The following is a 24,865-nucleotide window of genomic DNA, read 5'->3' as shown; positions in this document are numbered from 1 at the left end:
AATTAGAGACTCCAGTAAAGGCACAGAGCATGACAAACATCCAGCCCTACAGACTTCTCTGTCTCTTTCACTATGTCATAAAAACTCTTGCTCTCCTCCAACCTGTCTCTCAGTCTTATTTCTCTGCTGTACTATTATATCTCTATTACTATCGTTCATATTTAGAGTTAAGATTTGTAAAATAAAAAATGAGCTACACGTGTGTAAATGAACAGTGCTGCGCTTCGCTCTGAAACGCGCTGTGCATACATTTATTTTATTTAATCGCAGCCTTTGCGATTTGATAAATCACACTTAGCCAATATCACAATTTAATTTTTATTTCGATGAATCCTTCAGCCCTATCTAGTATACACATAGCAACATGCTAATAGCAAACACACTTTATCAGCCACATATCAATGCTCTAGCAACCATCCAGAAAACTGCAGCCCAACAACACACTTCAAACCACTTAAAACACATTAGCAACCACATAGCAACACATTTGGAAACCAATCACACAACTCCTTAACTCTTTCCCCAGCAGCGTTTTTAAACAAAGTTGCCAGGCACCGCCATCACTGATCGTTTTACAACATTTTCATGGTCCCCAGAATATTCTGTTGTATGAATATCTGAACACACAATATATCAAAAGAAAAAGAAAAAAAAAGTTATTCTAGCATTCTTTTTTATATCAACACTTGAATATGGGTAAGTTTAAAGCTACACTGTGTAACTTTTTTAGTTTATTCTTAGCTAAAAACACTTAGTTCTTTCAAAAATATATGTGCTCATTAATGTATATTTACTTCTTTCAAGTAATAAAGTATTCTCGTAAGTTTATAATATGCCATTGAAAATACATACGGGTGAGGGGTTCGAATGCAAGTCGCCATGTTGCCCCTCCATCTTGAAAGTACATTAGCCAAAGAGGGACATACCGGTAAATTCAAGCTTCGCCTTTCGCGTTTTAACACTCGATGGCACCGTGTCGAATGTGGACGAGGTCGAACTGGAAGCCATGTTAATCTTGGACTAAATCGGCCACCGTAGGAGTTCAAACGAAATCGGATTTGAGAGGAACAGAAACTAATATTCACTGGATGGTCATATACCTTTTCACCGCTAGATGGGGGAAAATATCACACAGTGTAGCTTTAATAAAAAAACAACAACATTTTGAGCAAAAACGTGAGAAAAACGTGTTTTTGTCAAAGACTACGTCCAAATCAGATTCAGAATCATGATCAAAACACAGATGGAGTAGATTGAGTCCATCAACAAAAACCAAAGCTTCACAGTCCTATAGAGACAGAGCGCATTTAGGCCACACCCACACCGGGGAGGGAACAATCCAATCCTCTCCATTGACTTTGGATGTGTCCGAAACCTGGAAAAAGTTTTTTCCTCCTTCGGAGGACACATTTCAAGGTAGGAAGGCATCAAGGCACGTCCGAATGTCTCCTGAGATATACCTTCATCTGATTGATTTTTGAATGCAGCATAAATGTATCCTTCGCTGCCTTTGATATCCCACAATCCTGTGCGTTCTATTCTGTGACTGTTGAGCTGGGAAAAAAAGATGCCGTCCGAAAGTTGCGTTTGCTGGTCAGTTAGTGTGTAAATGTAAATTTTTGACCAACATTTTCCACTTCTGATGTCATTTCTAGCGAGAAATTACTAATGTAGAAATTAAATATGTGTTTAGATCTCACCAAAGCTCTCTCTATTTAGCTGTGGATCATTAAACTGTTACACTGCCTTAGAAGTGCCGAAAATTTTGTGAGGTGCCTTCATGCACAAACGCTGACTTACAAGTCATTGTCTGATAAGGCAGCGAGGCAACAAGTCAGCTGCCTAGGTTTACGGACGCAGCCTTTGTATTGCGTGAAGCTGCCTCCTTGTCATTTCTTGCTTCTAACAAAAGACAGAACAATGCCTAAAAGCTGCTGTGTGATAGGGTGTACAGCAAACAAGCTAAAAAACACAGAATTACATTTTTATAAGCTACGACCCATAAAAGCCAGCTTTTAAGGAGACAAAAGTAGATACAGGCAATAAGACATGACGTATCAGCAGGAAGAATGGGTAAATTGTGGGTCCCTGACACTCAGTGTGCCTACATGTGCCTCTCAGATTCACATAGGGTGGTGAAATAATCCCTTGACATGGTTAAAAATAATGAATGTTATTTTTTATTTTTTAGCATATCCTGTAGCTGATGACATTCCCCTCCAGTGGGCGTAGTCCTCAGAGTAATATGACACTTTTGTGTTCCTAAACACTCTTTTTTTAGGTCAACAACTTATAAAAACTTAGTTCTGGATTTTTTTTAGCTTGTTTGCTATACACCCTGTCACACAGCAGCTTTTAACATTGTTCTGTTTTTTGTTATAAGTCAGGAATGATAAGGAGGCAGCTTCACGCAATACAAAGTCAATGGAGAGGGTTGGTTTATATGCTGTTTAATGTTGATGATTGCATTAGTTTACATATGCATATGATTACATATGCTATCATTAGTTTCTGCTTCTTTTTCGCCTGTGTTTTGATCAGGAGATTCAGTACTCTTTCAGAAGATGTGTCATAGCGCCCTCTACCTGAAAAATGTCATAAATTATGGAAATTTCTGTCAATGGCGAGGAAAGTGTAAGCATTATATGAAGGCACATTTTCCGCAGGGCCATTCACATTACATTAAGTCAGTCAGTCAATGTCGAAACCTAGTTTCTTGACTTGTCGTTTCAGCGCTGTGCCTTATGCTCCCAAACAATCCCCTTCTCCAGCCCACCACATTCACCCTCTCCTGCCGAAGAACAGGGCTGCACCAGCTACTACTGTGCAGAGGCATGCGTGCATGTGTGGCGGTGACCTTCCTCCCTCTTTGTCTGCTCATAAACAGTGTCTCATTGAGATGACGGTGAACAGAGCACAGTGTGCCCCCCTTCCCAGCAGCGCCCTGCCATTTCTCAGTGGCATGCTGATCTCTACCCTCCTCCAGAAGGAATGTGTTGCCCTAAACCCATGCCCCTTTCTCCATACCTCTCTCCCAACTTCCCTCGCTTTACATTCCAGAGCAGAGGAAGCTGACATCTCCTGCCACCAGGGTCTCCCCCACCCACCGCCACATTATTAAGATTAGCAATCAAGGGAAAGAGGATGTAGGGAAATCTTACATCGGCCTACATTTGGTGGATAGTAGGAGTGATTTTGCCATGTTCGCTGAGTCTGGAAAACAGAATTCCTCAAAGCTTGTTTCATATTATGAAAACATGTCAAGGAGAATATCTGGCCATTAGTTTCACTCAAGCGAGCATTCTGTGGAACGGATAAACATTAAGGGGCGTTTGGTTTTGATGCTTCAAAAGGTCCCTTTATCACTGTGTGAATTTCAAGTTCGGTTTGCAACAAGCTGCTTCATTTTTCTTGGCTATGACGTGGAATTTGGGATCCTTATCTACAAACCAGCACTAAATTGACTCCTTAAACTCAAGGGAGCCGCTTGAGTAATTTGTATCTTGTCTAAAGACAGCAGTTAGAGTTAAATTACTCACTGTAGAAATTTGCAATATTATGTCCCGCTCCCGCTAAAATTAAGTTATATTTCTTCCTGCCCACAACTTTTGCATTTTGTCCCGATCCTGCCCGCAACATACTTCAGGTAGAGATATACAGTGATTTTTCAGTACCATTCCCATTTCCCACACACAACACTTCTGACATCAACTTGTTGCATTAGTCGCAGCTGGCAAAAGGAAGGTGCTTTACCTTGCTCTCGCATAAAACCGAAAAACATGAACGCAAGACCTCTAACTCACTGTGCTGCAATGATGGTCTCTCTTCCCCGACCTCCTCGCTCTCCTCTTTCGATTCCTGTGACTCTCTTATGGGTGCCACCACAAACCTGAAGGGGGAAAAAAAGATTTATTTAAAGAACGGCTCAGACTGTTACTAACATTGGCAGATACTTTGCATGATTCTGGTTGCACCCTTCGTTTTAGACGCTCAATGTCATCTCGAGCACTAGAGAAGCCACTCCTCACGACTATAGATCCAAAAAAGCCTCCTCTGTGAGAGACTAATTTGTCTTGGCTCTGTATCATCATTGCTTACCACCACAACACACCCTTCATCTCCCTCAACCACAACAACGTGTAACTTGGCATACCGTCCTGAGCCTGGGAAAGCTCTGCGCTGTGAGCCATGTTTTTCAGTCCGGAGTTCTACTGAGTCAAACCCAGAGAGACGGACACACCCCTGCCGGACACCAGACGGCACCCAGAAACATTCCAGAACATCGTGGACCTTCACAAACACTCCTACAGACTTCATCAACAGCAGGGCTCAATGACTTTGTAGTTAATCTACATGACTGGAAAATTATCCTCAAAGTCTCATGCAGACATTACATTACATTTCTGGTCATCTAAACCCTTCTGAAGTGTCAAGTGCACGTTCTTCTAAAGCTCAACATCCAAAATGCATTTCTGCAGTCTTAGTGATGAATTGATGTGTTTTTATAGAGTAACAATGTAAAAGTGGGAACATTAGGTTACATTGTTCCAACACTTTTGTCATGCCAGTATCTAGAGGGAGAACGAAACAGAGCTTTATACAGAAGTGACAGCCAAATCACAAAGAGCCATTCATTCAGCCTCAAACTCCACAGCTGGTTCTAATATAGCGCTGGGAGGAGCATGGAGAAGAGAGAGAGATTGCCTTTAAAACACACGTAATGCTTCTCATTTGCCCACTGCTGAGAAAGTCCCATTCTTTCTGGAAAACAAAAAGAGAACCGACTGTAATCATAAACTGGATTAATGTGCGGTTCCTTTTTCTGGACGTTCTCACTGCTGGTTTTCGAGTAAATATGTAGTGAATGTATGGACATATTTTATTTGTTTTGACCACAAAAAAAATACAAACATAATAAATGTAAATAAAAAAATTAAGTAACAAATACAGAGTTAATAAAGTTGAGATTAAGAATCTAATTTAAATCTGGAAATAAACAAAGTTGTAGGATATAAAAATGTAAAGTAAAGAAACATAAAAATGTAACGCTTTTGTCACCCCCTTTTTGAGCATAGTCATGAAAATACACCATCCAAACTTAAATGGTTGTAATGCATGAATACTTTGGAATTCAGACCTAAATGTTTGTCTCTTTTTAAAGAAGACACTCAGCAGATTATTGCAAAAGTGAAAGCAAAAATACTATAATACTTTAAGTTTACTGTAAACAAATGTTCTACACTAAAAAAATACCAAAGAGGTATTTTACAAAATGATTTGTACTCAAAGATTGATGTAAAATCAAAGCCATATGTCTAATCAAGTTGTGTTCCAAATTTTAAGTTGATATCACCAAAATTCAAAAGTTCCTAATGGATTTTGTGAGAGTGCTGTACCAAAAATTCCATTGAATGTTTTTAATGCATTCTCCTGAAACAAATTAATACATTTATGACACAACATTACTTCCATCACAAAGCAGTGGCCAAATATGAAACCTTGAGTCTCAGACCTTTCCGACAATATGTTTTGTCAAGATTAGAATTTTTTTTGATAATAAAATAAAGTCAGTTGAAGTTTTTTGGCTGTCTGTTATCTATAAGTTAGTGTGTTGCTCCAAAACATCACACTGCACTTCAGCTTTTCATCAGATTTTCTGTCCAATCAAATGCTCTCAAGAATCTGAAGTGTCCCGCCCCCTACACTATAAATAGACGCTTAAACTGGCTGAAATCAGTCACTTGTTCACACATTTACTATTTTCTACATGGTGAATGGCACATAATGAACTATACAGGGGATAGGGAATAATTCAGACCGTGTAAACATGCTTTACATTGGGGCCAATGAAGTCTGGTTTCACTTTAGTGTCAGGCGAACCGCTAAACTGGGTAAACCAAGTCTGATCTTTCGGCGATTTGATTTCACCCTGCAGCTCAGTCTGGAAACCTGTACATTAATTTCTACTGCTTCTGTTACACTTTTGCGGGAACCAATCACAGACCGGCTTATCAACCTGGCGCGCTATTGGCGGGTTTAACTCAATGACGGATAGAGAAGCAATGGGTCGTTGCCCGTTGATCACACCTCTTGTGGTCTGATTGGTTGAAGGACTATCCAATTGCGTACAGAGTCATTTAATTTATGCGTAATCAATGAGCAACGACCCATCGCTTCTCTATCCGTCATTGTGTTAAACCCTCCAATAGTGCGCCAGGTGGATAAGCCAGTCTGTGATTGGTTCCCGCAAAAGTGTAACAGAAGCAGTAGAAATTAATGTACAGGTTTCCAGACTGAGCTGCAGGGGGAAATCAAATAGCCGGCAGGTCAGGCTGGGGTTAACCCAGTCTAGGAAACTGTGGCTTTACTGGCCGAGCTGTCATAGAAACTAAACGCTTTTGGTTATTTTAAAAAAGGGGAGGAGCTGTCCCCCCCTATCTTCTTGTTTCAGTGGAAATTACATCAACACATTGAATAAGGCTGCATGCTTCAAGGCACATAATTCATTTTGAGTTAAGATTTCGAATGATACCTAATTTATGATGATTACAAAAATATGTGATAGGAAAATATGGCAATAAAAAAAGCGGGTAGCAAAGAAACATTATGATATGTCATTTAATTGAAATATTACACAAACCGAGTTCATTCAGCGAAAGAAAACGGACCAAAGGAAAGAAACCAAATACTAAGACATTGTTAATTTTCAGTTCAACTTTTCTTTGTAATAGTTATTGTTTAAAATATACAATTGAAATTGTAAAATGATATACAAAGATTGGTAAGTCTCTTATGCTCATCAAGGCTGCATTTATTTGATCCATAATACAGTAAAAACAATAATAATAAAACACTCAAATATTATATGAAATAGTACTATTACAATGTAAAATAACTGTCTTCTATTTTACTTGTACTTCTGTTACTAATTGTACTTCTGTGATGGCAAAGCTGAATGTTTGGTGCTTAAGAAACTTTTTTTTATTATTATCAATGTTGAAAACAGTTGTGCCGCAACTGAACAGGATTTTTTGATCAATATAAAATGTCAAAAGAACAGCCTTTATTTGAGATAGAAATATTTTATAACATTATAAATGTCTTAACTTTTTCACTTTTGATCAATTTAATGCATAATTGCTGAATTAAAGTTTTCCATTTCCTGTTTTCCAACAACAAAAATATATATATTACTGACCACAAACTATTGAATGGTAGAGTGATTAGCAAAGATAAATAAGACAAATTTTAAATAGTTTTTTTACTAGTGGCCTCAGATTGTATATACAGTAGACCACACTGTTGTATACTTTAAAGTCATTTTTAATAAAACAATTTTTTGAATAGGCTAATCATGCACAATAGCAAACTTTAAAGTGACGCCCAAAAGAGTGACACCTAAAAACTACACAATTATGTCTAGGGCCAACAATAAAAATGTCCACTTCAAACCCACACATGAAGCCATACAATGTCAAGCACGTACTCAACAAAAGTTCACAACCTTTAGATAGATGAGGATGATACGGTGCACTAAATATTTGAGGGTAGTTATACGGGTAATGGTCCATTGAGAACCGTTATACATGTGTACGAACAGCACATGAGTTCAGGTTCAGAAAGAGTTACAGGAAAGGGAGCTGCAGTTCCCCAAAGACCCAGAAACTAGTCGGTCACTTCCTCCCAGCCGAGGAGAAGGGGAGTCTTAAAAATTAGGGAGGGAGAGAAAACAGAAAAGAATAAAACAGTAACAGAGTACAGAAAAAAAAAGCAGCAAATGTAGCAGGAAGGAGAGCAGGAAGACACACAGGGAGTAGGTCCAGGATGGACACCAGGAGAGGGTGATATTTAAATGGAAACGTCTAGAGCAAAAATACTTTAAAGGCAGCTTTCAGACTAAGAAACCCAGCGTGAGTCATTTCAAATACCATTGGCTTTACGTTTTGTGCTATTTGCTGACCATATGCTGCAAAAAAAAAAGCACAGCAGGACAAGATGAGACTTAAGGAAAACTTAACTAAGTCTCAGGACTATGGGGTGAAAAATGAAAATGAGTCTCAAGTCTGTCCCAATTGCGATTGTATTCAGTGCATTCCTCTGACCACTCAAGAAAACACACAAGACAAAGAGGGAACTGTGCCTTGTCTTTGATCTACGGAAGTTCAACAACTCTTAAGGCCTGTTCAAAACAAGAATGATAACTATAAAGAGAACTATAAATATAATTATATTAGCGTCCACATCAACGGACGATAACGGTATGTTTAGTATAAGCGCGTGCTGTAGTTTTGTCAAGAAATATGGCACAATAAGACCACAACTTTTCCATTAAAGGGTTAGTTCACCCCAAAATGAAAATTTCCTGATAATTTACTCATCCCAATGCCATCCAAGATGTTCATGTCTTTCTTTCTTCAGTCGAAAAGAAATTACGTTTTTTGGAGAAAACATTCCAGGATTTTTCATCATATAATGCTTTTCAATTGCAACCAAAATGCTGAAGGTCCAAATCAATGCAGTTTCAAAGTGCTTCGATGGGCTTCAGAGGCTCTGCGTGATCCCAGATGAGGAATAGTGTCTTATCGGCCATTTTCAAAAAATAAAATAAAATAAAAAAGAATATACTTTTTAACCTAAATTGTTCATCTTGCGCAGCTCTGCGAGATGCTAACGTAGGCAGAAGTAACGCCCCCATGTTTACAAAGCGCTCATGTGAAGACTAATACAAACGTCCTTTATACAAAATAAGAGGGATCATAGAAAATGCATGTTATTTATGTACATAAAATATGTTTACATATAGCCCATAAGACAAAACAAATAGAGCTTTATAAAATAGCCACACAAAAAAAAATTGAATTTGAAAATTTTACTTAAATTTGTCTACTGGGAAACATGCAAGTATCTTCTGTTGCTTCCGAAGGGCAGTACTAAATGAAAAATATATATATTTAAACAAAATAAGAAAATGTTTCATCCGGTTCTTAGTGTGTTGTGTTTCCTTCTGGAGCTTCAGTGAATTTTTGAGTCCCTCATTCGTCCTCAGTGTGAAAAGATGGATCTCAAAATCATACAGTCACTGCTGGAGAGGGGTCGAATATGCAAAAGATGCTGGAAAACTGAAGAATTTTCGGGACCTGGAGGATTTTTCAGAAGAACGTTGGGCAGTTTAAATGCTCAGGACAAACAAGGGACTCATGAACAACCATCACAAAACAAAAAATCCAGGGAATGACACAGTATTAAGAATCAAGGGTTCATTCATTTTTAAACAAGGTCATTTTTATAAATTCGGCTTTTTTTTTTATCTTGTGGTCTATATGTGAACATCTTTTATGTAAATGATCTTATTCAGGACAGCACTAAATAAAAAAAACACCCTGCATTTTGTATGATCTCTCTTATTTTGTTAAAATTATTCACATTTTCTGCAAGGGGTTCACATACTTTTTCTTGCAACTGCATTTGCCCCCTGGTATTGATTTCCATAGGCGTTTTTTTTTTTACCTTTGTATGGGCAATTTGTATTAATTATTCTGATTGATTTAAGTAATTGGTTAAATGTAAGTATTTGAAATAAAAAGACAACACTGATACATTTAACCCTTAAACAGGCACGACTGGAAAACGATCAGCAGAAAATCATGTTCTACCATAAAATGAGTGTGTGAAACTCTGCAAGAAAATATCTAGTTAAAAATGCAAAGCTGTAGTCAACAAAAAGTAATAATATCAGTTTTACTTGTGAATATTAACATTTGCTAAATAAAAGACATAGATTGAGAAGGGGTACTGTGTACAGTGGGCCTGGAGGGCCTATAAGGGTCTTCCCTAAATGCCCCGGTCCTGGAACAAGATTTCTACTGACCCTCCCACAAATGTTCACACTTAATATTAGCAGTTGTTTTGGGGTTTTTTTCCTGAAAAAAGTCAGATAAATATGTATTTATTTATCACAAAAACCGAATGTCCTGCACCAATGGCGCCCATGTTGGGTTTAGGTCAGGCTGACTAATTGATCACAGAAAACCAGCATACTCAAGACAGACCAGGCTATGATAAATGATAAAAGGATTTGATGAAAACTTCTTTCTTATGCCCCAAACAAGACACTAAAGAGTATGTAACTCGTGGGTTATGTTGCCTGTTTTAGGGTCAATAATGTACCGTAATTATAGAAAATGCCCCTGACTCTCACTGGGCAAAACTCTGATTGGCCATTGCATTCATAAGCTCAGGAGAAACGTTGAAAAATAACACATAAAAAGAAATCTGATGCAACATGAGCAGATCTAATTGTAATGCCGCAATCGAGACAGTTGTACAGGGGCAATTTTTGCGACTTTATCTTGAATTTGGGTGGCATTTTTGTTAATTTTGGTGGCATTTTGTCCCTTTTAATTTCTGACCCAGTGTAAGCTGATCTGTAAGGAATATTTCTCCACTGGTGTTCCAAGGCTGTTGTTCTCATTTTGGGGACGTCTTATGTAATGGACCTGCTATCTATGCATATATGGGCTGCTGCAATGTTCCAACCAGGACCTTATGAAGAATTATGACCAATGCTGGAAAGCGTCCGCACGCCCTAAACATACAGCGCTGTTTTTTACATTAGGGAGTGGTATATGGAGAAAACTACGGCATCTACAGAAACACCACAGCCTGAAGCCAAAGCTCAAGGTCCAGGGAGGGGCCTCTCCCCGCTCACGTTACCGCTGGAGCAGGAGCAGAACAAACACACGCTGCGACGCCATTGGTCATAGTGCTGACCTCCGACAGGAAAAGGCCTGCGGGGTGGAGCTGGGCAACAGGAATCACCACAGACGTCCAAATTTACCCCTCCAAATAAGAATTAAAGGCAAATTCCTGCGAGAAGCGGGATTACGGGTTATGACCGGCACGGAGAAGCTGTAAATGATTAAAAGAAGAAAGAGACCAACAAAAGAGACACTTTGCAAGTGTAGTGTCCTGCAGCAGCGATAAGGTCACAAGTATGTAAGGGCTGCCGATTCATCACTGTTGTCAGGACAGCTGTGGCGGGGAGACTTTAGGGGTTAGTCAGACTCTGCGCGCTAATGTAAACAAAGAGTAAGGGAAGCAGATTTCATGGGGAACATTCACAGCCTCGGCCATTTCCAGGATCAAGCCCTCTCGTGTGGAAACCAAAACTTTTTCCAGAGTGCAACTGTGGAGTACATCCTGACAGAGCTGAATATATGAAACGACGAGTGTGCTTTGAAAGTGTGTTGAAGTTTGCGCAGAACTTTTCTAGGTTCGAAGAGCCCGACCGGCAGCAGCACACACCCCAGAACACATGTCCCACACATGCAGCAGACAAACACTGAGGCACACCTTCACTCTAGGGACGCAAGTCTGTTCGAAAATTTCCATCCTGCCCTTCAGATTAATGCCTTCTCTGGATTAGAATGGTTCTTCACTTTCTGGTGGGCAAAAAACAAGGCACATACATTGCACAAAAGAGCATGTCGCTTCCAAAACTATACTTCGCAACATTGATTATGCCTTAAAGTCGGCATAAAACGGAAGCTGCGATTGTCTTTTCTTCCCTATTGTGACGTATGAAATTGCTTCTAGAACAAGAAAAAAAAGTAAGGCGGGACTTCATCATTAGTGAATTGATTGGATGGTTGTGGTTATTGCTATGATGTCATGTGAGTGACAGGTTGTCCCGCCTTCACGCCAGTAAACGCATCATCAGAGAAGAGATGTCACTGAGGGAGGGGAAGTTATTTTTGAAGATTGCGAGGGCATTTTAATTAAAAATAATAATAATGCTGAGCACGGAAAATTCATTTATAATAAACACTGCAATATCAATTTTGATTTTATGGTGACTAAAGCTAAATGTATCCAAACCTGGGCGTTTTTTTTTTTTAAATGGCCATGTACTACAGACAGATACTATAATATCTGGTTGCAAATTGTAAAATTAAGTTTAATGTCACAATGTAACGGAAGAGGTGACAGATCATTTCTCCCATATTGTGACATTTATCTGAGTGAAATGGAATGTTGTTAAGAAAACACTTGGATCTATCCAATGGTTGTTGATCGGATGGACGCAAAGCCGATTGCTATAGCTTGCGCCTGATTTTAAGAAGAGTTTATGGGGACAAAATTATGGGATAAGTCCAGCATATGTTGCCAGAGAGAAATCTGACATCTCACTGGAAGGTCGAATAGACCTTTATATAAAACACAGAAATATATACGATGATTTGTCATTTCATATGCCAACAAGCATGTTTAATTTAAATAATTTTAGATTTATTAGAAATTCTGTGAGCCTTGACACAGCTATGGTTTGTGCCACATTTTTTGTTTGGTCAACGTGCCTTGTAATGATTTTGATATTACTCTGAATGAGATATATGTGATAGATTGATTTATTCTAATTTTAGAAAAGATAAAAATATAGGCACACGTTTCTGTTGGAAGTGGCTTGATTATTGTTGCCATTGTCTACAGTGAATTTAACGTCAGATTCAAAACGACAGACAGATTTACACACCTATCAAGCAGAATAACGCTTGCTGAGGGTAAGTTAAAGTAGACATGACAAGCCATAAAATTGCCGAGGATCATTTTTAGAGACAAAAGGCTGCCCATTCTCGCAAAGAACCAGAAATAATGGAGTTATGCTTCAAAGTATCAGACGCATTTCCTCAGGGAAACTACAAACAGATACAAATAAGAAGACAATTGCCATATAGTGAGCTTTAAAGGCTATAAAATGAATGTGGAGAGCAAAGACTGGTATCTCTGAGCACAGTTAGAGCTACTTGGGAAACTCTAGAGGAGATTTGTGTGAGATAGTCTTTACCTCAGGAAAAAAAAACTCTCAATACTGTCAAAGAGAAACCATTTAGATCCCTTGTCTTTTCTTATGGGGAGGCGAGTCCTGGGAGGATGTCAATCATCGAGTGATGTGCTGAGAAACATAAACAATTAAAGGAAATTAAAAGCGCTCGAGATTCACGTAGTCCTGTGGCTTAATTTCATTAGTCTTGCAAACAACATCGAGACGCCCAGCGTGTGGTCCACCGTACAAATGGGGTTTATAGCCACGCATTCCTGCGCGAGGAATTCCACGACTTCACCCATCGCGCCAAACGCGGCGCGCGCGTCTCAAGAGCTCCGGCGCGCACTACGAGCGCGTGTGGTGATCACTTCACAACCCGATCGAGGTGTTAGATAAACATACGACTGCATGGCGAGAAAGAATGAAAGTAACAAAAAAGTCGCGTGGCGTGACTGAACCAATAGCTAAACTTTTTTCAAATTACCCAAGTTTTCAAACAGTTTCAATTTTAAAGAAATTACTTAGTGAACTACAACTAAAACACAAGTTTTCGCGTTCATTTAGCCTAAACTAAAACATAAACCGAGTTTTTAAAAAAAGTGTCATATTCCCTTCTTTTTTCACACGTTCCCCATTCCAAGAGGTGTTTCACAATCAATAACATGCTAATTTAATTCAGACTTGCACGTGTGTAAAACCCAACAATTCCTGGCCAACCAAATCAAGGCCCATGAATTCAAAGCCAAAGTGATGAACATCTGGAAGTCATGAAAAACTCCAGCAGTCCCACCCTCTCCCCAGAGTCACGGGGCTTTTATTTAATGGAGAATTTACCCCAAACCGCCATCAGCACTCATTTAACCATAATCTACGCCGAGCCCATTTAAATGATAGGATTATTACAAGAGCAATATTCAGATAAAACGCCTTAAAAGGTGCTTTTATGTCCAGAGTTGACTAGGAAGATCGCGCGCGCCAAAAATACTCTGCTTTTCATAAAAAAAAACAAATCCTTTCTTAAACACTTCAATCAGTTTATCATATTCACAATGAACTGAATATAATTCTACTCGCATGTTGTATCTGAAATATTAAAAGGCATTGTGCGCGCTTCCTAAAGATGCCGTTTAATTTCCATATGACTATAATAATAGAAATCAACCAATAAAAACGAGAATTGCTTTTTTTTTCTTCTTTTTTTTAAATGAATGCAACATTACGTCCTCTGATAATAATTCATAGTATAGCAAGGGTTGTCCTTTTTAAGAGGTGAATGTGAATCCCCATCATGGTACCGTTACTTTGAAACTCAAAGTAAAATCGAGCCGAACAAAGACTGAAGCATCACAACCATGAAAGCAAATGGAAAACGACAATGCGCACACGTATACTGTATAATTGCATGCTTTTTTTCTTCATAAAAAGCACAAGGTTGCATGTGTGTATTGTCACCTACCCCCTTCCAGTCCCCTCAGTCGATAAGGCCAGCAGTCTCACTGACAGAGACAAAAACACCGCAGCCAAACCATGAAGCGAACCCCTCCCTCTGCTCTTAAAGAGCCAACGCACGCTTCCACTCTTCCCTTAATCCCATTATCTTCCTCAAATATTTGCTCTTTTTATTTTTCACTTTTAAAAATCCTCGCAATATAAAGCAAATTGGTTCAGTACCATTAGAAACAACATGCTTGATCATAGTTATTAAATGCAACAGACGTCTGGAAACATATTGAAAATCATTCATCAGCGTGGGATTCATTTAATGCAGTTCTACCGAATCGCAGCATTGCAATTTGTAATTTGATAACGCCGATATCATGGGGGGCATGGCTTCATAATGGCCCCAGGTCATCGCTACAGACAGATCTATGGCAATGTCGAGCACATATTCTCGTCCACATGGTCTATACAGTGACATTAATGTTCATTTGTTATTAGGTCGCAGATGGACGAGCGCGGTTTTTTCTTTGTCTCGTTACATGTCCATGACACGCTGAACATATGGAGGTAGTTTTTAGCAGCAGACAATCAAGCTGTGACGAGATTAGAGCTGCATGTGAAAAGAAAAGAGAATCAAACATATTTTAAAATATTATTTAGAATATAATTAGGCCTACTATATAGAGAATACATTTATTTAAAATTATATTTATAATATATAATACACATTTATTATTTATATTTAACGTGTGTCTATCTAAGTTAGTGTGTCTAAAACTTAAAAAAAAGGTACTATAAAGATAGGAGAAATTTCTTTAAAAAGTAAAAAAAATTAAATAAAAAATAATTGGTAATTAAAAATACAGTATTTAGACCAGCAGTTTGCACAGTATAGTGTTAAGACATACAGTGGAGGTCATACAAACATTAAAATAGCGCAAACATATTATTTATAATATATAATACACATGTATTATTTATATTTAATGTGTCTCTATCGGTGTTATTGTGTCTAAAAAAACTACTATACAAATTAGGAGAAATTTATTTTTAATTTAAAAAGTTAAATTGGAGAAGAAAGAGACAAGCAAACAAAACAAAAAACATTTTGGTAATTAAAAATACAGTATTTAGACCAGTAGTTTGCTCAGTATAGTGTCGAGACAGACAGTAGAGGTCATGCAAACATTAAAATAGTGCAAAAATATGATTAAAATATTACCTAGAATATATTTACTATATAGGTTATAAGTATATTGAAAATTATGTTATTTATAATATATAATACGCATTTATTATTTATATTTAATGTGTCTCTATCTGTGTTATTGTGTCTAAAAAAAACTACTATATCAATTAGGAGAATTTTTTTTTAATTTAAAAAGTTAAATTGGAAAAGAAAGAGACAAGCAAACATTTAAATAAAAAAAACATTTTGGTAATTAAAAATACAGTATTTAGATCATTAGTTTGCATGGTAGTGTCGAGACAGGCAGTAGAGGTCACACAAACATTAAAATAGTGCAAAAATATTATTAAAATATTATTTAGAATACATTTACTGGTTATAAGTATATTGAAAATTATATTATTTATAATATATAATACATATTTATTATTTATATTTAATGTGTGTCTATCTGTGTTATTGTGGCAAAAAAATACTATAAAAATTAGGAGAAATGTATTTTAATATAAAAAGTTAAATTGGAAAAGAAAGAGACAAGAAAAAACAAACAAACAAAAAAACATTTTGGTAATTAAAAATACAGTATTTAGACCAGTAGTTTGCTCAGTATAGTGTCGAGACAGACAGTAGAGGTCATACAAATATTAAAATAGTTGCAAAAATATTATTAAAATATTACCTAGAATATATTTACTATATAGGTTATAAGTATATTGAAAATTATGTTATTTATAATATATAATACACATTTATTATTTATATTTAATGTGTGTGTCTATCAGTGTTATTGTGTCTAAAAAAAAATTAAAAAAAAACTACTATAAAAATTAGGAGAATTTTATTTTAATAAAAAAAGTTAAATTGGAAAAGAGAGACAAGCAAACAAAAAACATTTTGGTAATTAAAAATACAGTATTTAGACCAGCAGTTTGCTCAGTATAGTGTCGAGACAGGCAGTAGAGGTCACACAATTTTAAATAGTGCAAAAATATTCTTAAAATACTATTTAGATTAGAATACATTTACTATATAGGTTTATAAATATATTGAAAATTATATTATTTATAATATATAATACACATTTATATATGTCTATATGAATAGTTATATTGGTTATATTTAATGTGTTATTGTGTCTAAATAAAATAAAAAACTACTATAAAAATTAGGAGAAATGTATTTTAATATAAAAAGTTAAATTGGAAAAGAAAGAGACAAGAAAACAAATAAATAAAAAAAAAACATTTCGGTAATTAAAAATACAGTATTTAGACCAGCAGTTTGCACAGTATAGTGTCGAGACAGGCAGTAGAGGTCATACAAACATTAAAATAGTGCAAGACAGATATTACAGCAGTCCAACAATGAAAGTATTGCTAGTTCAGGACAATATCTACATTTCAAAAACCATTTCATTCGGCATCTTCACAAAATGGTAACTAACTAAATCATTCTCCTTTTTTTCCCCTCCAGTTTACATGCTTGTGCTTAACATGGATAGCATACATTACATTAATGTGCATTTACAATAACATGAACGTTAAAACGCCTTCGTGTCTGAAAGTAGGATTTGGTGCGGCAGTGGCAGTCAAAATTCATAGCAGTCAGTGCAGAACGTTAGTGTGCTCTTTTGTTAGTGCGGTGTGGAACTTTTCCACAGTAAATGACTATATTAATGCCTTATGCTTCCCTCCTCTTCTTCTGTTACCTAAAGGGACACGCATCCAGGGATCTCCACTATACAGTCTGGAAACAAATCCAGCTTTTCTTTGCTTATCAACATCAGTGCTTGAGCCAACAGCCGAATTCGTTTTAAAAACAGTTTGCGCAAAGGATTTGAAAGACTGAACGCGTCTCCTCTGAGTGAGCTAGTCTCTGTCAGTCGTTAGAAAAGACATGGAGCTTTCACAAATGCTTTAATCCACTGAGTGCAAGCAGACAAATCAGACGGCACTACAATGTCTCATGTGGCAACACGTTCACACACACACACACACACTCACAAATGTCTGGAAGGACTCTGGCTCGTACGGTTGCCCTCTTTCTCACACTCACACAAGCGCACGAGACAAGAAAGACAGCACAAACAAACAAAGGGAGGAAGTGCAGAGGAGCATCTGAATGGCGTGTGCTGGTTAGAATCTGAAATTACCTCTGAAGTTGAGCAAGAAGCTCATTTTTCTGCACTGATGACTACTTTGAGCAGTTCTGCTGCTGTGACTAGAAGATCATAATGACTCTGTTTACAGCAGATAACCTCTCAGAGTAAACAGACTGAAGAGAGAGAGGCTGGCTCAGGAGGGCTTGTGCCTGAGAGAGGAATGTGCAGTGTGTTAGTGTGCGGTTGGGGGGTGGTTAAATGATGGAGCGGCGGATCACGTCTGGCTTTACAACCACCCGCGCTCAGCTCCGCCACACCTCAGCACTCCACCCGCCGAAAACTGGACCGACTGAGAGAATTCCTGTAAAGATGAGCAAGAACAGATCCATGATTTGAACAAATCCCCTCTGGTGACTCATGCTGGTCATGGCTCTGATAGTCAGTGAACATGCACTACAGGAAATGTGGTTTGGACGAGGAAAAACATTAGACACTTAACAGAACTGCTTTCATTTTATTTGTATTCCTCTCTATTTATTATACAATGTATTATTGACTGTTATTTCATTATTATTACCATTTATTGTATATGTATTATACACATTAATATTCATTTATTTGTCTCAAAAGTTGAACAGACACTTACGAAACTGCTTTCATTTATTTTTCATTTTTTATGCAATACTGTTTTATTGTATTATTATTATTATTATTAACATAATAATTATATACGTATGATATGGGTATTTCATTTATCCTATACATTTGGGATATTTCATGTAGATTCAACTGTATATTAATACATTGCCTCAACAAAAGGTGAACAGACACTTTCAAAATTGCTTCCATATTTTATTTAAATTTATGTCAACAGTATTATTATTTCCAATTTGAAATAAATGACAACGATTCTTTTGTGTCTATTAAACCTTTGACAAAATCACACGGGATCATTCAGACCTGCGTTGGCGCTGCCACTGATCGAGAGAGATTATGTAGTAGAGTTATCATGTGTATGTATGAAACATCTTCCCAAACTTCGTCTTTTCAACGACACAGTATCGTTATTTCATGATCACAGAAGAACTGTGATAAAAGTTCATAGTTCGGATATTAACACTGATGTGTATGGTAGCGATCAAAATAGAGTAAATCACATTTTAACAGGAACATGGCACTTCAAATAACGATTGTATCGATTACATTGCTACACCGATAGGTGGCGACAAGTGATTATTAAAAAAGGCATTTGTCATTGAATCATTCATTCAAGAGATTTAAAAAAAAAAACACAGAAGCTGGGTCCGAAATCGAATACTTCTCTACTATATAGTATGCGAAAGTAACAAAGTCACTTACATTTAAGATGTAATATTGACCGTCTTTGTTCTATGTCAGCAGCGAAAATAGTTCCAAACAAAGATCACAGCAGAACCATAATGTGTTACTGAATGATTCAGGGTTTTGAATGAATCGGTTGAATCAAAGATTCAATGACGCATAAACGACTGCCTCATCATTTCAATGAATCGATTCAATGACTCACTCATTAAGACGTCACCTGCTGCCACCTACTGGTGGTTTAGTTTCAAGTTTAAACATTGTTTCCAACATTTCTTATTTGCATATTGAAAAATATTTAAAACAATCTCATTTTTTTTCAGTGTAAATTATTGAATTTGATTGGTACAGCCCTATAGTGTCTTATTCTAAATTAATTTATAGATCAAATTTAAGAATATAAAATGAAAGCAGAAGCATAACCTATATTTAATAAGATAAAAAATATCACAAAATATGCAGATTTAAACATGTCAAAGCTGATTGAACACTGGTGAGAATATTGCTTCAGAATAAATTATATTTACAACACAAAAAAAATAAATTCCGGACAAGCTTATTTTTGGTAAATATAATTTATTCTGAATATTCTGAATGACAGATTTACTCGTCCGAAGGACAAGCACGTGAACAGGCTTAATGTCGAGCCCTGTACCCGGATGACCTACTACTTCCGGAGAGATTCTGAAGTGTGCATACGATGGACACTTTAATATCCCATGAGGCCACGGGAGATGGTTTATGAATGGCGGTGATGGGACGCAACTGTCGGTCACATGATCATGACAAAATGGCGGATGTAGTACGTCCAGATTACATTCATACTACATTCATTCATACTATATAGAACGTACTATATAGATCGTTCAAATTCAAATGTAGTACCTACTCACATAGTACGCCGATTTCGGACGCAGCCTGATTCATCCAGTAGTGAAACAAGTATTTATTTATTTTTTTTAAATTCTGATTAAAATTTTAAATAGACTGCAGCAATTAACATTTTGTCAGAACCTCTAGTAAATGACGTTATTTTGTTTAGTTGTCTGTTCAGAATCGTGATCTCGGTTTGAAACCAAACAATTGTGATTCTCAATTTATCCAGAATCATGCAGCTCTACAATAGGGAAGACAAGACTTATTGCTTAATATTACTTATCTAATTATGTAACATATAATTATATTTACCAACACATATGAATATGTATTATACATGTAATTTATTATAAATGTTATGAATATTTATTTATTTAATGCAGTCATCTTTATATTAGAACACAGTCAGTGAACATGCTGTTTAAGGCGAAGACGAAGTGATTTGGCTGCTATGCAATTAGCATGAGTCGGGGTGCAGATATATAATTAGTCTGATGGGTTTAGTTTACAAGCAACCAGGCTGTGATAACCTGCTCTATTATTGTGCTGTCACCAATTTCAGATAAAACCGCAAAATGGCACAGGCTTGAGAGGGGCTGGTGTTTGGGCGAGTGAGGAGTATGTGGCGTTACCTCTGTGTTGGTGTTGGTGTGGTCGGCAGAGGCAGAGGCAGTGGTCTATACAGTTGAGGAATTTTCCGGTTGATAAGGGGAAACAGAGCTTCTTTCAGTTTAGTGTAGTTCCGCTCCAGCTCTCGATGGTACTCCTTCTGATCTGGACCGATCAGAGACTTGTTCTTCCTCAGAGCATCCTCACACCTGAGTCAAGAATACTGTATGTTAGTAGGTAAACCGCACAAGAGCAGCCCCATGAGACTCAGACCTGTCCAAGAATCAGGCTGTCAATGAACTGAATTCAGAAAATTTTATTTTAGAAACAATTTCAAAGACTGAATCACTTTGTCCAGTATTTGTTCAGAGGCCTTGGGTACCATGATACCATGCCGATTTGTGGTTTAGGTAATTGTGAGCTTTAGCATGATGGAAATAGACTGTGGCCATCTCTCATACACATTCAAACCAAGGTCAAATACTCTAGGACTAGGATTGTGAAACTTTAGGTTGACAGCAAATAAATGTTTGATTTTACTTGATTCAAAAGCAAATTTTATAAATTTAGAAAGATTCAATTGGATTTGATACACTGAAAAGCGATTTGCTTAAGTAACATATTCAAATGTAAAAAACAAAACAAAAAAAAGACACCCCTGCTTTAAGTCACCACTTTACAGAGTGCTGGACTCTTGCATTGACAATACAAGATCTTGTCCAAAATGTATGCACCTCTTGTCTTGATGGAAATAACAACACAACATTTATTTCCATCAAGAGGTGCATACATTTTTGGTTGTATTTAGATCTTGTATTGACAATGCAAGAGTCAAGCTCTCTGTTAAGTCTACAATAAAGTCTGCAATAATGATCCAGTCATAGATTTCCTATTTAAATCCAAACAGCGACTTTTTTTTTTTTGGCCAAGCAGTGTGCGTCTCCTTAATATGCATCTTAAGCAGAAAAAATAAGTATTTTGCATCAAAAAGTTAAAGGTTTAGTTCACCCAAAAATGAAAATTAGCCCATGATTTACTCACCCTCAAGTCATCCTAGGTGTATATGACATTCTTCTTTCAGACGAATAAAATCAGAGTTATATTGAAAAAAATTTGGTTTTGAAGGCCATAAAAGTTATCCATCATAAAACTGCCCCACACGGCTCCGGGGGTTTAATAAAGGCCTTCCGAAGCGAAGCGATGCTTTTGTGTAAGAAAAGTATTCATTTTAAACTTTACAAACTGTAATCTCTAACTTCCGCTAAATAACTAACGTTATTTTTTTCTTACACAAATGTATCGATTCGCTTCAGATAACTCTGATTGTATTTGTCTGAAAGAAGAATGTCATACAACTAGGACACACCAAGGCAACTGCAAGGTTGTTGATGAATGGTGGGAAAAAGGACCATGTTACTCCCTTATTAGCATCTCTAGGTTGGCTACCAATTTATTTTAGGATATTTTGGTATTTTGGTTTATGTTTTTAAAGCACTTCATGGAATGGCGCCAGAATACTTGCTGAGCTCATTAAACCCAACAGTGCAGGCGTAAGTCTAAGGTCAGCAAACAAGTTTCTTTTAACTGTTCCTCGTGCACGTCTCAAAATGAAAGGTGATCGTGCTTTCCCTATAGCTGGTCCTAGATTGTGGAATAATCTGCCGTTGGATGTTAGATCTTCCATAAATCTAAATGTTTTTAAGGACCGCTTAAAATTGTATTTGTACTCTCTGGCATTTTAGTACATCAGTACATGGATGTTTTTATGTGTTTTTGTCTTGTTGTACTGTTGGTTTCTTTTATACTGCAATGTACAGCACTTTGGAACTACGGTGGTAGTTTGTAAGGTGCTATATAAATAAATAAACGAACGAACGACTTGAGAGTGAGTAAATCATGGGCTAATTTTCCTTTTTGGGTGAACTATCCTTTTAAGTAATTTATTTAAATATGTAAAAAAAAATTAAATATTGTACTCTCCTTCAAATTACTTTAGCTGGTCAGTCATTTTCAATGCTAAAAATAAATGAATTATGATTTGAAGGTTGATGCGGTTGCATTGGCAGGATTTTTAATCAAATGCATTAGAAACAAATGAATCGCTACCTAAACACACCCAACTCTGCTAAAAAGTGAGCATGCTTGTGTGCGGGAACAGTGTGCATAAGTCACTCCACCTTTTAGTGAAGTCTTTGAAGCAGAGGCGCAGTTTATTGTGATGGCGGAAGAGTTTAGGGTCCTCAGGAATTTCAGACAGGAAGACCTGAGCCACCTCCAGCGGGCCCTGATGAGACAACATTTACAGGTTCACATCCACAAAACAAGCTTACATACTGGGAAAAAAAACAAACTATTCAATCTAAAGGTTACCTGATTAACTGTGGTGCCAACACTACCCTGAAGCACCATCTGGAGCATCTTTGGGTCTGCAGGGTCCTGATGTGTGGCGAAGGCCAGTTCCTGCGTTTTCTTCTGCATATCCTCAATCGCCACCTCCATCGGCATCAGAATGATCTGTGGCGAAGGAGGAAATGTAGTTGGACAAGTCTTGTAGCAATTTACAAATCTTCAAAACCAAAGCATCACACACCTCCTCTTTGTGGATGACATTGATGCGGGTCTTGATGTAGGGGAAGGCGTGGGAGGTGGTGAGGATGGTCTTGCGTTTGTACTGCTCGTGCAGGTCGCCGTGGGCCCGACCGTCCAGCGTGAACGGTGTACAGTACATGAACGTGCGCAGGTTATAGTTCTTGTCAAAGTATGTGATGCGCTCCTTCAGCTCGTAAGTGTCAAAGAAGGGCTCCACATATGTGATCTGAAGGTATGCCTGGGTAACGAAAACACACAGGACTGTTCAATATGGAGACCATATGTACAAAACTGCAGGTATAGCGGTCAACTAGTCTTATATGAAAAGGCCTTCAGTCCTGCAATAGCCTTTATTTCTAACCTTATTGGGGTCCAGTTTGGTCTTGTCAACAGGGCTGGAGTCCTTGATGATCGCCACCACGTCATCACCAAATCGTTCAGAGTAAAATTCCTATTAAAGGAAATCAGCATAATCCTTACAAATAATCATATTAATAGCATCGTTTGAGATACACAAAACAACTAGGACAACCAATTGGTGGACCACAGTCCTGATATTGAACCAAGATAGTCCCCTGGACTACAAATGATAATTTCTCCTAATAATATAAATTGTAAACAGTGTGTTTTTTCCCCCTCCTCTCAAAATTAAGGACACATTCAAAAATAAAAACAATGTAAAACAAGTGAAAAATTAATAAAAAAAGCAAAACCTTTCCATGTTGAGAAAAATGAATGTTTATAATTATAATTATTAAATACACACACACAGATGCACCCACACGTACAAGGACGCGCACATGCACGCACAGACAAAGAAACTCACACACACACACACACACAAACACAATTAGCTTTTGCAATGGCACGCGTTAATTTGTGTGTGCGCGTGTTTTGTGTGTATAAGTGTGTGTGTGTGTGTGAGTTTTTTTTTGTCTGTGCGTGCCTGTGCGCGTCCTTGTACGTGTTATAAATTATAATGTCTGTGTCTGTTTTGCACTCTTGATGTTTTAGAGATTCACCCCTTCACTGTTGAGTCCTTTATTTCTGCATCCTGGCTGATTTGTAAATTGATGCACAAAAAAACTAACTTCCCATTAATTGACTTTTTTTTTTACGACCACTTAGACTTTTAATTTTTTTGGGTGTTCATATACCAAGTACCAATAAAGTCACCAAGTTTCGGACCATTCCGATGAAGCTACGATTTAATTTTTTTTTTAATAAAACGCAAGATCCACTACAGTGGTAAAAATGTGCTATTGCGAGATAAAAATGCTCAATGTGTCCACCGGATGGCACCGATCTCATTAAAAAATTGCTTTCTTGAGGCCTAAAATGAAATTCAGCTTTAATAATAATAAAAAAAATTGTTATATATATATATACACATTTTTTATTATATTCAATGGGAAAAAATGGGTCATAATTATTGCATAAATATTAATTACAAATCATAAAATTATCTCAAAACACCAAAAAAGAAAAGAAAAAATATTATTGAACGAAAATATATTTCATTGATTTTACTCAAATCTTTTTTATCTTAATCCCGCCCACCGGGTCATTTTTGCCCCGAAGGTCCTGAGTGTGACCCATAAATGAAGAACCCCAGAGGGTTAATGCACAGCTATCCCTTACTTAAATGACTACTAATATGAATAAACATTAACAATTAATTATTAGTAATTTTCTACAAACAACAGCTATTATCATTTCTCTAAACCGGAAACCAACCTCCAGTCTATGTGAGATCTCAGCCAGCTTGGTGATAGAAGGCTCTTTATAGACAAACTCCTGCTCATCCAGATCTCCAAAGCGGCATCCATAGAAGCCCACACGGAAGTAGGTGCCAAACATCCTCTATGGCCTGAACATTGAGGACAGGAACAACAGA

General features: G+C 37.2%; 2 protein-coding genes across 3 annotated transcripts in view; both read right to left on the bottom strand.

Annotated features, from left to right (window-relative positions):
- The window catches only part of kank2 (KN motif and ankyrin repeat domains 2), a 37,733-nt gene extending 20,063 nt beyond the window's left edge, over positions 1-17,670 (bottom strand). Inside the window, exons 1-2 of one of the 2 annotated variants that reach the window (XM_079834577.1) lie at positions 17,605-17,670; positions 3,804-3,889 (exon numbers count right to left, since the gene is read on the bottom strand). The gene's annotated coding sequence lies outside the window, so the exon portion shown is untranslated. Of the gene's footprint in view, positions 1-3,803; positions 3,890-14,279; positions 14,343-17,604 lie in introns of those variants that run through there. The other variant, XM_079834576.1, reaches the window with a different exon arrangement.
- dock6 (dedicator of cytokinesis 6) overlaps positions 16,620-24,865 on the bottom strand; it is a gene marked incomplete at its 5' end in the record, with an annotated part of 89,440 nt that continues 81,194 nt past the window's right edge. The window contains 7 exon segments of the mRNA XM_079834567.1: positions 16,620-17,914; positions 20,403-20,588; positions 22,557-22,663; positions 22,750-22,893; positions 22,970-23,206; positions 23,330-23,419; positions 24,706-24,831. Coding sequence (XP_079690693.1) covers positions 17,872-17,914; positions 20,403-20,588; positions 22,557-22,663; positions 22,750-22,893; positions 22,970-23,206; positions 23,330-23,419; positions 24,706-24,831 — 933 coding nt within the window. The 3' untranslated portion in view covers positions 16,620-17,871.

Source organism: Gobio gobio, assembly GCF_949357685.1.
Source record: "Gobio gobio genome assembly, chromosome: 1".
Classification (NCBI taxonomy): Eukaryota; Metazoa; Chordata; class Actinopteri; order Cypriniformes; family Gobionidae; genus Gobio; species Gobio gobio.
Note: the sequence above shows the minus strand (reverse complement) of the source record. Positions and strands in the feature narration are given on the sequence as shown.